This window comes from Grus americana, chromosome 3 (genome assembly GCF_028858705.1).
Source record: "Grus americana isolate bGruAme1 chromosome 3, bGruAme1.mat, whole genome shotgun sequence".
NCBI lineage: Eukaryota > Metazoa > Chordata > Aves > Gruiformes > Gruidae > Grus > Grus americana.
Window position 1 is genome coordinate 36,774,457 of NC_072854.1, and position 17,068 is coordinate 36,791,524.

Consider the following 17,068-nt stretch of genomic DNA (forward strand, 5'->3'; position numbering starts at 1 on the left):
ATTGGTGAGTGATCTCTCCCTGTCCTTATCTCGACCCAGGAGCCTTTTGTTATATTTTCTCTCCCCTGCCCAGCTGAGGAGGGCAGTGACAGAGCGGCTGTGGTGGGCACCTGGCCTCCAGCCTGGGTCAACCCAGCACACAGGGATGTGCCAGCTCAAGCGTCAGTCAGTCTGTTTTACAGAGCAAGCAGATTTGTTTCCGCATGATTTCAAGCGCAAGCAACAAACACGTATAGCAAAAAATAAATTGGCTTAACCAGCACTTCAAAGGGCGTGAGCTGCCGCCCATGGTAATTTCAGTGATACCTGCCACTTTCCCCTTTGCAAAAGGCTGCTGGAGTGATTCATGTGCTTGACTGACGTTCATGGCTTCTTAAACCACATCACTTTTTTGTCTTGGACCCAAAATGTTCAAATGATTTTTAAAAAGAGGTTGTTTGGGTTTTGGGTTTTTTTTTTGGTGTTCACAGAACCTTCTTTTGAAAGAGCGGTGTTCCCAGCCAGCACCCCAAGAAACAGGGATGGCAATGGGAAGTCGCCCTCCTCCCCTGCCTTATTCACCTCGCTGACGCTTGCTTTTCCCCGCAACTGCTCCCCGTGAAGGGATGGAGACGTGTCCTCTCGAGAGTTGAGACACCCAGCCATCGGAGCTCTCCAGCTCTTCCCAGCAAAGGGGACCTTGTTGGTTTCTGATTAGGCTACAAAGTTATAACGCTGATGTGCAGCCAGGCTGCAACGTTACCACGTGGATCCAAACAGAAAGCCAGGACGTGTGGGCACCTCCTCCTCCTGCTTTACTGCTGGATGGAGGAATGCTGGGGGCTGCAGCAGCATCGTGCTTCCATACGCTCCTCTTTTTTTGTGCTGGATCCCCCCATGCCAACCCAGCCACTCAACATTTCAAAGAACCTTCAAAATCTTTCCTAAAAAGCATTAGAATTTATTTTTTTTTTTTTAATCAGCACAGATGACAATGACCCCTTTTTAAGAGGAACAAGTCGCTCTCCATCTCTCCAGCCCTGCAAGGGGAGCCATCCGGGGCTGGCATGGTGGGTGGGCACCACGCTCAGCAACGCTTTCCCAAAGCCTCTGGTGAGTGATCCACTTGGCAAAGTGGCTCTTCTGGTTATGTTCAGCTCCTTAATCCTTTTTCTCTCCCTTTCCAGAAGTCACAACTTTTCTGTTTGCACCTCCATTGCATCATCACCCCCCCGCTACAGCTGCCCTGCATTTTTCTGCCTCACAGCATGTAATTAATCAGCTCAGGTTTGTAATAAAATATGACGCCCATTTAATAGACTGAGTCACGGGTAGAGCCAAGCAAAATTAGCTGATGGGAAGGGTGGCAGGGGAGATAATGCCGGGCCGTCAGCAGGCGAGGGGCAGGCCTGCCTCGCGCAGCCAGCGCTCCGCAGTGGCAGCCTGGGCGACACCGAGACCAAACCTGCTCGCGTTTCCTGGTTGCTTGGCGATGTTTTGGCACCTTTTCCTGCCTTACCCAGCGCTCCCGCCGCGGGAGCCAGATTGGTCAATCCTTTCCATAAGCGATGGGCACAAGCGGAGAGTTAGGCTGGGAACCGGGAAACAAACAGAACGGGGGGAGCGGAGAGGTGACTGCCACCCCTGCAGGGACGCAAGCCCTCCGGCCGAGGGGAGCCCACCGAGGGGAACGAGCCTTTTTGGGAAGGAGGGGCCACCAGCCTGGTCCCTGAGCTGTTGCTGGCATTTCAAATGTTGTGTTGATTTCTATTCATAGCATTTTTCATTGCCAGCTGTAGTACAGTCACATCGTTAGGCTTCATTAGGGGGTGATAAAACACACACGTAGAACCCACAGTAAAACCAGCTGATCACCAGCACTGTGCTTTACCAGCTCTGGAATCTCAAGACAAAGCAGTTCTGTGGCATCATTAAAAAAAAAAAAAATCTCCCTCTCGTGGCTCAGAGATGGTCAAAGCTAACAAAGAGTTGTCCTTATGGGGCTGACGAAGGCTTTAGGGCTTGTGTACAGATAAACCGGCGTATTAGGGACCGCTCCTTAGTAATGCCGGGAAGGTGGGGGTTTGTGCAACTTACTTTGCAAGAGTTGCAGAAAAACACAGCAATGGCAGATTAGTTTCATTTTAACATCAGAAACAGAGAAAAGAGCCTATATAGACTCACCATAGATACATGCACTTTGGAAACAGAAGGACTGACAAAAGTGAAAAGTGCAACATCGTAATTTCAATAATGGGGGGGTGTCTGGGTGTGGATTTCCAGACACACGTAGCAAAAGTAAACACTGATTTTATGGTTAACACAATTGCAGTTGTTAGAAGCTTTTAAAGCAAAATCATTTTAGCTTTGTTTCACGCAGTTATTAACATTTCCACATGACTGCTTTTCAACTTGTTTGTTAGAAAAGGCTTATGGTGTAAGCTAATTACATCCCAAATTAAAAAAGATTTTATTATTAACGAACAAGATAGTGGGATTTGGCATTTGCTTTCAGCAAAATTCTATGTAATGCTGTGCAAACTAATTTGGTTTCTTATCCCAGACCAGAAACTGCAAAATTTGTGATGGTCCAAACGGCATGTTGCAGGATATTCATCGCATGACGAGATTCAGGCTGCTCTGGGGAGGGGCAGGAGAGGCAAAGCTCTGCCAGTTCTCTGGCCGGCCGTGCCCCGGGAGGCAGCAGTGGCCGGGGGACCTCGCTTCCAGTCCCCTCGGTGCAACGAGTCCCATATGGAGCTTGCAGACGCAGCGGCAGCCTTGTGTTAGCCTGCCACAGCTGCGGAACAGGATCAAAGGAGAGAGTCATCACTACCCAAGTTCTTGCAAGTCTTGTTTCTGGTTCTTTACCTAGTATTCCAACCACTTCGTGAATGTCTGGTTTGGTTTTTTTTTTTATTGGAAAAAAATATTAACAAAGAGCTAACGCTAACACAAATTACCTACCCCACTTTTTACTGTTGAATAAATAATCTCCTTACTTGATAGCGCTGCCAGGAGGGATAACACTATTGTTAAGGCATGACACCACACTGTCGAGAAGGTGTCTGCTCAAGACTTGTTCAATCCTCTCTCATCCTTGCGTGTAGCCACTGGAAAACCTACAAACCTCCTGCAGTTAAACAGCACGGTAGCCATTCCAGGTAAACTACAGGTCTTTTCTTTTGGTCTCCTTTCCCTGTTAAGGTAAAAAAAAAAAAAAAATAGCCCAAAGCTAAATACCTGAGAGTGGTCTTTTACTGATGTTGAGAAGCTCCTGGAGGAGCAGCTTTTGCTTTTGGTCGTAGGTGGACACCAGAAAAGCCACTTTAAGATTGCCCATCAGTTACATTTTCAAAGCCAAGGAGGTGGAGCTGCAGAAATGCCCTACCTGTTGATGCCAGAACATTATTTAGCTCTTCCTTAGAAAACATCAGTAGTTGGGAAAGGCTCCAGGTTTTCCTAAGGAAACAGTGTAGTGAAATGCATCATCAAGCTGGCTGTGCCTTCACTACCACGCACCTGCATCCACCCCTACACAGTGCAAGCTGGATGCAGATTCCAGCTACGAAATTTTCCCCTTCCCCACTAAATTGCATACAGCAGAAATCCAGTACCTCCTTTTTTTGTTTTTTAATTTACTTTTTAAAATTGCTGTTCAGTCAGTCCAGTAAGTCCCCAAAGGTAAACCAGTCCCATGGAACAGGAATGACCAGCGATGAGAATGTTGTAGTTTTAAAAGTGGTCAAGGCCAAATATTCCTATGGTTTCTTTCACTTTCCATGGAACGCCAGGGCCATCCCGCTGGCCACGTACGGATCCCTCCTTGCTAACATAAAATGCTTCTTCTACTCCAGAATTTCCAGCTTCAGGAACTGGAATTCTGGCTCAAATGTTCAGATTGCATTATAATGGCTGAAAAAAGAAATCAAGAAATATAATTAGCCCACCCCCCATCTCCGAGTGTATTGTTAATCTCTTTCCTACAGCATTCTTCACAACTGTAAAGGCTATTTTATCTAAGCAACAAAGAGAAACAGGTTCCAGGTGGGGCTTTAACACCAGATACTGATTTTCTTAAAATAAATAGCATTAGTAAGCAATAATGAGGGCATTTCTTAATTTGGTTGTTTCTACTACTAAAAGAGCAGAGGGTAGAAAAAGAACAGTAAGTAACAACCTCAGCGAGCACACTTCAGGGATTTAGGACAAAAAAAAAAGCTGGTTTTTTTTCGGAATTGCTGGTTCCTAAACATAGCTTTTGCAGCCAATAATTGCACATATCTCTATATCCTGGCCTAGCCACAGTGCAGGGAAAAAAGCTGTTGAGTATATTTACTTTCTGGCAGATTATAGAATTTTTTAAAAATTTTTAATTCAGATCCTGAATACACTGCTCAGCAGGTTGTAACGATGTTGATAGTTAATCTTGCATTAGGATTACAAAGTGAGTTTTGCTCAGTGAGGGAGGTACTGTACAGCGTTCTGTGCCTGTTCTAACAAACAAAAAAAGAACCTCATTGCCTCAAGATGTTACACTGCCAAACTTGCTACACCAAAGTTTAAATTGAGAACAGTGCCCAAAATCACTTGGCTGGCTAAAACAACGCATTATTTTCAGCATCTTTGCAGTTTAAATGTGAGCAAACCACTAACGCTTTGTGCATCTGTTTGTAACCCAGCATATGTTCCTACCCCCCATCAAGATATGATGCAAAGAAGATGCCAACAATATTTGGGTCAGGCTAAAATACCTACATAGGCCCCATTCAGTCGTTAAAATTCCAAACAAAACACTTTACAGACAAAGTAATTGAATTCCTTCTATTTAACGCATCACCTATGAGGGTATCTGAGCAGCCATCTGCTCATACGTGCAACGAGCCGCCGAGAGCCCAGCGCTGCTCCCCGGTAGCCAGTGGCAGGTCCAGAGCCTCATAAAGTCAAAGACTCAAAGTGCTGAAAGAACGAGAAATTGCCTCAAACAGGTGCCAAAACTGAGCCGAACCATACTTTCGCCAGGTAACATGTGAGTCTAAGCATGGGAAAAAAAAACCCCAAAATCCCGCTTGCTTGCTTTAGAATTCAAACTGTCATCCTAATGGTTTAGTTCAAGGATTTTAGTAAATCAGTGCCTCGATAGCTTTCGATGGGCTTTTGAGGAGGCCTTCCAGATCCAAGGGATTTATGGACCTGAGAGACGGGCAGCTTACGCCGACTGCTTACCGTTACGGTACTACAGGTGTATTCCGTCGCGCTGGTGCAACCAGAGGCATTCAAGACAGTTTGAGCTACAAGTCCTGAATGTACAATCTCTTATCTGAGCCCTTATCAAAAGCATATTTAGTAGTATCAGAAAGCAAGGGAAAAAAAATTACCCTCTTCCCAGCACAAAGCAGGTTTTTTCTCAGTAAGGGACCTGCCACAGCCAACACTGCAGAAGTTTGAAACATGTTGCCACTTCTCCTAGTGTTTTACTAAAGTAATTATACCTTCATTGTAAAGTCTTTAAAAAAGAATCTAAATAGAAAAATAAAGTTCTTGGTACTTATTCTTCTAGCATCACAGAGAGTCCTTAGCTAGTGAAAATTCTCACTGAAATAAGTGAAACTCTACCTAGAGAGCATCAAAAAGTCAGGATGAGAATTTTTACCTCTGCAAGAAAATATCTGTACGAGTTACCTGACTTTGAAATAAAAAACAAAAGTCAGATTTATATAAAAATCCATTTTTTTATTAAACTCTGATCACAACAGAGAACAGCTTAGTATAAAATCTCTAACAAAGTGATTTTATAGCGCAATAAACTCTCCGTCTCCCACAGTCATAAGCTCTGGTTATGAGTGTACCATACGTCTTTGTATCATAGAACACAAAACTGGAGTTTGTCCTTGTAGCCCCGTATTTGTTAAGCAGGAAGACAAAAATTTAATCAAAGCTGTTCCTTCTTCTAGCTTATTGTATCCACAACACCCAGTTCTGTAGTGATGCTTTGAGACCATTACATGCGAAATATTGTTACTACTCAACCTGCTCAGACCGTGTGGCCGCTATTCGGCATTTCAGACCATAAAAGAAGTCACTTCAAATGCCCCAGTGACAAAGGGCAGCAGTGAATTATTTCCTGAACACACACAGCAATCTTCATCCAAGGAGCCATCCCAGCAGAGCAGAAAGGCATGCACAGTACTTAACGGGAGCAAAGGGGAAGTCTGTAGTAAAAAACTAGCTACTATGTAAAGCCTAAATTTCTGAATAAATCCTAAAAGGGTTTGGGTGGTTTTTTGGTTGGGTTTTCTTTCCTATTTAACTGGAGTATTTCCAGCACATTTGGTTTATGTCAAGCAACTAAGAACTGAAAAGCATGCTAGGCCCTCTATGAGTACTGAATCCAGGGCCACCTTTTCTTCCAGCTCTGTACCTCGAGCTGTCAGCAGAAAGCATTCAGACACCCCCTGCCAAGTTTGGTGTCTTCAGAGTAGGCACAACAGCAAAAAAAACTCCTCTTTGATCCAAGGACTTCTCCTGCCCCTTCTGCCAAATGTGTGGAAACCAGGTCAGACACCAAATCCCAGGTGAGAATCTCCTGTCCAGTAAAGAAAATTCATAATGGGCTGGTTGGACCCAGACTGCTGTTGCCTGTGCTCACGAGCAGCACTGAAGGCAAAGCCAGTGCACCAAGCGATGCCACGGACTGTACAACATCCCAGAGTCCATTTTAACATTTTACTCACATGCAACTACTACAAGATCTATGAAATACATCCCACTCTGGAAGAATTTAGTAAGCAAGCACCTGACCTGAAGACACATTTACAAAAAGAGCAACAAAATAGTAATAGGAGCTCTGCAAAATAAGTTTTTAGCAGTTATATAGCAAAATTCATCTTCACAGAACTTTGTTATTGCAAGAAGCTCCTCAGAAGCTCTGAAGATTATTAATCAGAAAATACAGAGTAAATATTAATTATTTGTGAGTCCTGCCAACGCAGGACTACGTTTGTCATTACTTCCACTACAAGCATTTGAGGTTAGATAAATAGCTCTCTTCATTGCAATTTAAGACAAAGCAATTTTTATGTACTTCAGAATGTACTTATGCACAAGTACGCTACTAGCATACTGTTACAGCATCTATAAATAATAAATACACAGCAGTAACAGTTATAGAGTAGTCATTTAACTCCTGCAATGTCTAGAGGCAAGGGCAAAAACTAGAGGAGTAACTACTCTGTGTTCTCCAGCTTCTGGCCGAAGTTATTTGTTATATTTCTCCAGTTTTCTCTCAGAAACACACTTCAAAAGAACCCACAGCATAAAGGTGGTTTTCTCATGAAATAAATTAACATGAATACACACTGCAAGAATTAACAGTTCTCAGTCTAAGGGACAGACAGCATTTAACTTCAAATAATTTCAAGAATCAAAGATTTGTTCTCATTTAGCAGACTAAAACCTACCTGATAGCCATACAAGCTCGTATAAATTCCCGCATATTGAATGAAAATGCCAATAGTTTTTTCTCCCTCAAAAACGTACTGACCGTACAGTGCTCTGGCAGGAACTGCCATCGTTGTTTTAATACTATCAGACCAGCGTACACTAATCAGGTCCTGGACAACCGGCACAGTGATGATCAAGAGCCATAATGCTGCCCCTCAATAAGCATCTTTGTAATTAATTCAAATGCAACGCCACTGACGCATCAGGCAATCAATAGAAAAGCGTGTGTGCATTCCTTAAGCTACCTAGAAGTCTCCAGCATGAAAAGACACTGAAAGGCACTAGTTCATAGAAAGTACTGCCTTCAAAACTGCCTTTGAGTATATGCTTCAGCTGCGTCTAAGAATACAGCCTGCGTTCACCCTCTCTCTTGTGACAGCTCCAGTGCTTTGAGCTGAGCAAGCAAACAGGTAATAAATCCCCTCCCTCAACCCCCATTTCCTGGACATTAAGAAGCAAAGTGATACAATAAAGAAAACTGAACACGAAAAACAGAGGACCCCGTCTAGTCTATTCAATCATCTGCTTAATCTAACTTGATCAAATGTGCTTATTTTTAATTACTGGTGGGGTGTAAGTATTAAGGAAAAGATACCTGAACAGAGCGGCTACCACCAGCATATGTTAATCATCTAAGGGACAAATCCTGCTCTGAACACTTAGTGTATTTTCTGATTCCAAGGAGGGTGTAAGCAATGGATTGAAGCAACAGCTGTGAATTATGCAAGAGAGAACTGACCACACCATATTTTGCTACCATGACTGACTTGATTCTCTCCTACTCGACATCCAGAGTAGCTATTTGCACTTAGGTGCTAGGAGTGCAACATGGGTGCAACTCAATATTATAAGGTTGATTACAGACATCATACTTGGTGGACTAGCGATGAAGGAACTTACTGAACACAGCAACATGTAACCATGAATTACACCTACCGCCAAAAGTGCTCCAGATTGTCCAGGATTAGACACATCACATTAACACAACGCGGTGTCCAGCAAAAGCTAAACTACGTGGCTAATGGTGTTCCTAATTGTTAATACTTCCAAGACAAAACAATCTGGAGCCTTGACTACAGCGTGCAGAGTCTCTCACCAGCTCCTTCCCCAAACAGAAGACTGATTGAGGTTTCTTAGCTAGAACCACTATATTCAGGCATTACATCCATTTTTCACTTTGCTGACCCTTCCCTCCCTCTCCTGCATATCCAAGGCACAAGACATACTGGGAGAGAAGCAAAGGCTGTCTCCATCCAACACTCTCAGTTCATTCCAGTCTTAAGATGCCATTTGGACCAAATCTGATGCTGATACATGTGCTGTACAGCCAGAATATATTCCAGGAGGCTTGGTTTTTGTTTAGGCAGACATCCTATTTTCAGTCAATTCCCCAAGGATGACTTCAAACCCACTAGACTAGCATTTTGGGGCAATATCCAAAATTAGAAAGTCCCCATAACCTTAAAATGGGAGGATGTGCCACAAAAACGGGTTTTTTTTCGAACTTTTGGGCTACAAAAGAGATTACATCAACACAACCTGCGCAAGACTGTAAAATTAGCAAGCATCTCAAAGCAAGATGAGGCACAGAAGAACATTCTACTGAATGTATAAAACCAAACTCAAACAGCATGAAAAAAGTAATCTTTATTTTTATTGTTTACAAAAGCATGAACACCTTACGCAAAAGCAGCATCCTGAACCACACATTTCCCTCATCCTCCTGGGATATTGGCAGAAAGCAAGTATTTTCTCTGTTCTTTAGGGTTAAACATACTCTGCTGAGGTAAATGGGAACCACCCCACCGATTTCCACGGAGCTCGGACTGCTTACGTTAGCAAAGAGGCCGACTCATCAGACCGCAACGCAATGAGACGTCATATGGGTGACTTGCTTTACGTGCCAAATTGTATTAGTCTGTGCTTGCAACCAAGACAAATATGCTATCCAGATACTTAGTAAGGTCCTCATTCTCTTCAATTTTAACAGATCTAATTTTAAATACCTGTTTAAACATTACAACTCTCACCCCACACTAACTTCATGCAAAGTTTAACTTTATGCACCATGAACAATTTTAGTCAAGTTTTTAGGAAATAGTAAGTGTGCTCATAAGCTATTTTAGGAGTGAGACCTTTCAGCACAATAGCTATTTACTCCTTTCTTACCTGCCTCCCCAGCACATGGAGATCAAGTGCTTAGTCTGAAGAAACATGCCCTAAGGTTAACCTGAAAAAAAATGCGCAGTATTTTTATTTTGCCTTTATCTTTTTCTCCCGATCTGGAGCTGGAAGTAGTTAACAGTCATATAATCAAATAGACCATGCTTTTGAACTTAGAGAGAAACACTTTTTTATTTATTTAAAAAGTGTTCTGTTAAACAGAGAATTTGATTGCAATGACTTCAAAGACTTACCTGTAGCAAGTTACTCATACTGTTTCCTAAAATGATCCCTACTATAAAACAACATAATTCCTCAGCTCCTCCGAGTTGAGGGCCCTCCCCTCAGAATCTACAACTGATGCCTCAAAACATTTATTACACTGGGAGAAATAGCTCTGGCTTGTCTGCCATCCTATGTCTAAAATGACTGACAAATACTATTTATGTCTGCAAGACTGATATTGGATCTATCAATCACTGAAAACTGCTTCATTTTACTGCTTAAGCTGTAGGAACTGTTCTATCAGGTCCTGCCAACTTCACATTAAAGAAATATAATTTAATTCACATATTGAAAGAACCTGCTAAGAATCCATATATATACACACACACCATGTATGTGTACACATATATATACATATATAGACAATTTGTATTTATTTTACACCGACAAAGTGCTAAAAGAAATCAATAACTGTCACTGCTAGAGATGAGGCTAAATGAAATGGTACCACTTATATGGCATCAAATAATTATGAGACTCTGGTCCAAGAGCTTCAGAACTGTTAGCAAAAAAGTATCTTTCATTGGCAAAAAGGAAAATGGTTTGAATTTCACTTTTAAATAAGTTGGAAGCATTTAGAATAAGAAGTTTAAAATAATACCATGCAAAGTAGCTTTTATAATTTAAATTTCAGTTCTCTGTATAGCAAACGCACATTTATGCATATATTCTATTACTTTCACTGTAAAATTCTGAGGTGCCTTGGACTCAATGACGACTTCAATGAATCTGGCAGTATCTCGCATGTGCATCATTGCCTCAAATTTTTAGAAAGAAAAAGTTTTACAAATTCAGCCCTGTATTCTGTGAATCTGGCTGCATAGTCAAAACCAGAAGTATTGCACTCAAGACCACGCCTACAAAAATGCACATTTAATAAGGCCATTATATTAAAGATTATAAGGGGACTCAAGTCACATGAACAATCAAATATATCATAAATAGATCTAGGAAAGCCATATTGCAGAAGATGGATTCAAAACAGCGGTGTTCCAGCAATTTAATAACTGATATTTTTCCATGAAATGCCAATCTCTCAAACCAGTTTTACCCACAGGGCCAGACAACATGATGTGTATGTATGCATGCATTCTCACAAGGTGTTGTTTCATTCTTTCTTTAAAGTTACCAAGTGCCCCAGAGTTTGAGGGTAAGATTCTATTCAAGTTCTGCCAATAAAGTTCAAGTTGTTATCACCTTTAAGCAGCTTCCATGCATAATGAGGGGAGAGAAGATTTGACTTTGTTATTCAAATATTTGCCAACATGCAAGACATAATTCTTACTTTACAAAGTGTAGCAAAGACATAATTAAACCTGTACTAGAATATTTCTCAGTATGCTCCTTCAGAGCTAGATCACATTAAGAGTATCAGTTTATCTGATCTGGCTTACCGAAAGAAAGAGCAAACAACCAACTTAATACAAGGAATGATACAGATTTACAAGTTAGCTGCCCACATCCCATGGCAAATAGAAAGAAGCTACCCTTTCATCAAAGTGGGGTAAGCTACCTTGAATTTACAATAGGGTAAGTGTATTCACACCAGCCACTACTTTGGAGTAGTGGGTGTGCTGTAAATCCGCTAGCTTGCTTTGTAGTTATTTGCTCCTTTGGACATTCCAAAGTTACTCAGTTAGCCAGCATTTTGTCTTGGTAAAGGGTAGTGGCATTTGTCCGAGGAGGAAGGGTAGACCACTACCCCTCTTCCCCACGCCACACTACATAAATACACAAAGTTATGCAAATGCAAAAAGCATCAGTACAAAGGCTGGAAGAATCACGAGACATAGCAGATAGGAAACGTAATGATCACATGCATTACAGTTCAGCAGAGACTTTCTTTCACAACCCCATATTCTGCCATAAAATCCACAGTGGTGGAGATTATGGACGAACTACCTTCCAACTCAATCAATTCCAGCATTATTTCCAAATACAACAGACTATATCCAACCCTTTTATTTTCCTAGGACCTGCTTTTAGGTTTAGACAGCTTTTAGTATAGGGAGAAGAGACAAACCAGAGACACAGATGATGTGGCCAGACAAATAGATAATCAAGATGCAAAAACTATTAAAGGTGTCACACACTTTACACCTACAGCTCTTTTCCTGCAACAACGGTGTTACTTGCTGGATGCAAGTTTGCCACTATGAATATGTTTTTGACCAGAGCTGGGAGGAATGCATTTAGACAGCAACAACACAGCTCTTGCAGTGATGAACAAGCAACATGGGAGTTCAGGATATGGTTTCTAATTCCACCCCTGTCATTGCATGCTGAGCAGCTCAAAACATCTCTTAATAATCACATTATTTGGAAGAAGAGTAATGCTTTCCATATTTTCTTCATGAAAGGAGCAGTAAGAAGTCCATTAATGTATTACATAGGATGAAAAGCCATCTAAAAGGCTTCTACTTATTTTAGCAGTTTTGACTGAAAAATTATTAGCAGAATCACTTTGTCAATTCGGTTGAAAGCTGAGAAAATTTTGGGAAGAGTTTCAGAAGCCCATCTTTGATATTCACATTAAAATGGTGGCCCGACTACTAGCAATACTCTGTCTGCAAATGTCTAAACAGAGTTTTGATGGGTGTCAAGTAGTAGCAGCATTTTCAACATTTTGTTTGCTGTATTTAGTACTTTTTAACCGAATTCTCTCCCCCAATAAAGTGACTGTCTTGTAGTTAGCATGACTACCCATACATGCAGCATTTCTAAATGGAATTACATATTATTGTTTTCTCTCCACCATATTATTATCTTACCGTTTTCAGTATCAGTCAGCACCACAGGTTTAATGCAGGTCACAGACAACAAGCAGCAGTCCTACTTCTACTGCTTGCTTCAAACAATGTGTTGTTTCATATTTATACATTCTTAAAATGTTTTCTTTACTTAGCTATACTAAAAGTACCACCCCAAAAATTGAAGTTTACATTGAAAAAGGTTATTGATGACTTGACCAAAAAATTCCGCCCAAAGTCCCTTTTACTCCCACAGGAAATCATATTTTCTCCTGAATTAGTGTCAACAGATGTTTATATTAGAGGACTCCATATTTCAGAAACCAGTTATTTAATGCTCAATATTCTTTTCAGCAGATGAAGAGGTAGGTATATTTCCACATGAGAAAAAAAAACAAAACAAAACTGTAACAGACACTCAATTAAATCAAGTAATGTCTGAAAAGTCAAACACTGTTCTGACAGCACATAATGTGTCTGAAGATACTCTCTAAGGAGGACAAGAAAATTTGCGCATTGATTAGATAATACGTCATAATTTGAAATTTAATAATTTTCTGGAAAGAAAACACAAGTATCCAAATGCTACTTCCTTCCCCTCCCTCCCCCAAAGAAATGTGGATGTCAGCAAAACTGCCTGTATCGATGGTAGTATTAACTTTTGGACTGCTAAACATGGAATCAACTGCAATTCTTCCTTACATTCACCAACACCAGCAGTCTACAAGTTTACACAGAGACCATATGCATGATAATTACATAATTACAATAGAAATTCAACTTTAGTGTTGTTCTTAATCTTCATAAATAATGAAAATACCTTTGTTCTAGCTCTTCAGTAACCTAAGGTTAATTGGTACAGATAGTGGTTTTTTCTTCCTCTTATAAACCAAACTGGAGGTTCCTCACTGCCAACAATGGTTAAGGCCTGGATCGAGTTACTCTCCTTTTGCTTTTCCCTTTTTCTGCTTTTTTCCATTTTCCACCACTGCATTATTTTCTGGTTTGCTTATTCCATTTGCAACAGCACCATTTGCTATTTTGCCATTCTTTACAGGTTCCTTGGGCAGCTTATATGTCCGATAGTAGAAGTTACCAAACAGGAAAATGAAGGTGACAGCATAGAAAATTACACCCCAGTGCATCCATTTAGGGAAAGGACAATCAATATAAATAGACAAGGCTGTGTGGCCAATAGTCACATGGAACTGCACCTGAAAGACAGAAAATATAGAATCAAAAAGGTCTCGATATATTCTGTAGGTCTGACTGCACCAATGTATACCGATGCACTAAGTTATGAAAACTACTAAATTAGGAGGCGGTAGGGAAGCTGTATTTGGCTGTCACATCATGCATGCACACATATGCTTGATCAGGGACATCAAATGTATTGCAGTAGCTGGCACCAGTTTTCAGAAGTAGGAAAACGAGAAGACATTAAGAGATCTGGATTTTCTCTACCTTTTGAACAGGTTTTTACTGGTTGTTTCAACTGAATTGCAAAGTTGCATTAGACTTTACTCACACAACTCTTATCTATGCTGTGGATTTTTTGAGAAATGACATAAGTACTTCCATCTTCAGGAAGTATTCTAACTTGAGCTGTAAGTATCAGACAGCCAAGAACTTGTGGAAGCAGTAGCATCTGCTCCAAAGCTCTGCAAATGCAAATCCACTCAGAGGTAATACCTTCTGAGATAAAGGGAGAAATTTTACTTACCAATTGCAATATGGTCAAGTATCGTTTCCACCACAGGTACTTCTGAAATTTAGGGCCACAGGCAGCTAATCCATAATACATGTACATAATGACATGAATAAATGCATTCATCTGAGCTCCAAAAAAAGCTGTCCAGGAACAGAAGAGAAGATTGTCATGTAATTTTGAAAAAAAGAGAGAAATCTTTTCTAGTACTATTCATGTGATAATAAAAGTTATAAAGCGCAAAACACGCCAGGATTCCATCTTCGAAATATTGACTAGTATACTATAGACCTGGCTGCCAACATGTGCTGACACAAATAGCTGTTCGTGCAAGTAGTATGTCACATCTTTCATGGAACTACTTCTGCAAAAGCTTTTCATAAGATTTTTGTTGAACAGACATAAATCACATGGATTCCACATTAGTTATTGTAGTATAGCTGCAATTGTTTTGCTAAAGGATTATTAAAAGCTGTATTTGACAATGTAAAGCATAAAGTATCAGATTTTGAACTTAATTCTTTTAAACTATTTAAATGCACAAGGTTCACATCTCAGCAAGTCAAGAAACTCATGTGGAAGTCTGATTAAATAGGCCAAGGAAAGCATACAAAGCAAAACTTCACTTGTGGTTGTAAGACATTTAAGGGCATTGCCAAGTGAGTTTGTCTAAATTGCTCATCTTTAGTTTCCTGATTCATGACTTAAAATATCCAGCATTCTTAAATATAAAAATGTATCACTTTTTCCAGAATGACCCATGCTGGAAATGAAGATGATAGCTCTCATTTGCACTAAGATCTCTTTGCTCTGTCAAGATTAGCAGCCATTTAACAGAAACAAATTATATCTTGTTAAGGTATTCTTACACTGCCGGAGAGACTCAAAAAGGCTGTAATGTATAAGATTAGGGCAATACAGACAATAGCTGCTGACATCAAACAGCTCAGATGCCCATGTGGCCTAGACGCAGTTACTTATAATAGGGTCTAGTTTATAATAGATCTGTTCATGTAAGCAATGTGCTATCAACTAGAAAACAGAAGAACATAGATCTATCCACTTTTATGCAGTAGCACTACATAAATGCAGAAGAGCAACTGCTGTTTTTCCTTTTGCAGGGCCTAAAAACTAGGAGGCAGTGCAAGAACACCAAAACTTGAAATAAATTTGGAAATACTTGCAACTGTTATATTTAAGACTCTTGATATTAAGCATGGAAAGCCTGAAAAGGCAACAAGGGAGAGGGCATTTTGAGATATCCAGGTAATTTTTAAGTCAGACTACAAGTAAGCATCCAGTCTCCAATAAGCTTATTTTATGGGGGCAGCAGCCAATAAAGATCATGAGATGCCTGCTTGAGTACCTGCATCCTGCACATTACTCAGGAGAAATTCAAGGATAGTCACAGATATTCACTTTAAATATTTCTTTTTTTGAATATAAGCAACCACTCAGTACAAGATATCTAGAGTAAATGAGAGCATAAACCCACCATGCATTAAGTATTAGTGTAGTTTGACAAAAAACACTCCAAAATCTTAGTTGGTGTGGTATTTACTATATGTTATTTTCAGTGGCTTAAGCCTACAAAACACAAACAAACCAGAGTATTTTCCCTGAACCCTCAGCTCTGTAGAGCTTATAATTTGAGAGAGACAAGACAAAACCACAGGAACAAGGGTACAATGCAGGCAAAGGAGGATGCGGCAAGTACAATGGAATAAAATCCTTTGATGGGGGCTTTAGAAAGGAAGCAAGGAAAAAAAAAAAGGCTGATATAATGAGTTATAGACTTGTGTCATTATGAATAGGTTTTAAAAGTTAATTGACAGATTTATTGGCTCACCTACAAGGGAAGGTTTCAGAATTTTATACATGCCTCTTTACAAAAAAGAAAGAAAGCCCCAAACTCAGATATAATGCCAAAATAATGTCACCATTAACTTCATTACATTTGCATACAGATTGTGGCCCATAATTAGATTTTGCAGTTTTCTGTATCTGCAAAAATTAAAGTGAGGCAAGACATGTTCATCTTTCTATTTCATACAGAACGAGGATAATTTTGAAGACAGAACTTGAGGCTTGCAGTTGATGCCCATGAAGAAAAAGAGTTTTGCAATTCATTAGATTATTGCCATGTTATCTTTTCCTCCCCCACGTTTCCCACAGAGGAAGACTGTATGCATTAAAGCTACTGCACTGCTTCAGTGCTATTTAAACAGTCTTTTATATTATAACATTAAGTCTACGAAAACTTTTTTCCATTGATCCCAAGCAATAATAATTCTCCCTTATATCCAGTCAAGAGGATATGGGAGGAAGGTAACTCACCTTGTCCACCTGCAACCCACTTAATACCAATCCACCACAAGGTGAACATGGTGAAATGGTGATAGACATGAAGGAAACTAATTTGGTTAAATTTCTTCCTCAGGATGAAGAATACTGTATCCAAATATTCAATTCCTTTAGAGACATAATACCACCATAAAGCAGCAGCTATCTGCAATGAAAAAAAGACAACACAGAAGATTTAGTGATTCCAAGTTGAATGGAATGAAGTTCTGTCCACCTGTCTGCTGCAAGAGAAGGATACCTCTTCCTTCCCCATATCCTGGTAAATGTTGAGGTGGAGTCATCAAACATCTGACGGTATGAGAACAACAAAATGAAT

The 17,068-nt window shown here is 40.3% G+C and overlaps 1 protein-coding gene across 2 annotated transcripts in view; it reads right to left on the reverse strand.

Annotated features, from left to right (window-relative positions):
* Window positions 1–13,201: 13,201 nt before the first annotated feature.
* The window catches only part of ELOVL4 (ELOVL fatty acid elongase 4), a 31,150-nt gene continuing 27,283 nt past the window's right edge, over window positions 13,202–17,068 (reverse strand). For both annotated transcript variants that reach the window (XM_054819402.1, XM_054819403.1), the window contains exons 4-6: window positions 16,726–16,897; window positions 14,404–14,531; window positions 13,202–13,894 (exon numbers count right to left, since the gene is read on the reverse strand). In XM_054819402.1, coding sequence (XP_054675377.1) covers window positions 13,619–13,894; window positions 14,404–14,531; window positions 16,726–16,897 — 576 coding nt within the window. In that variant the 3' untranslated portion in view covers window positions 13,202–13,618. The remainder of the gene's footprint in view (window positions 13,895–14,403; window positions 14,532–16,725; window positions 16,898–17,068) is intronic.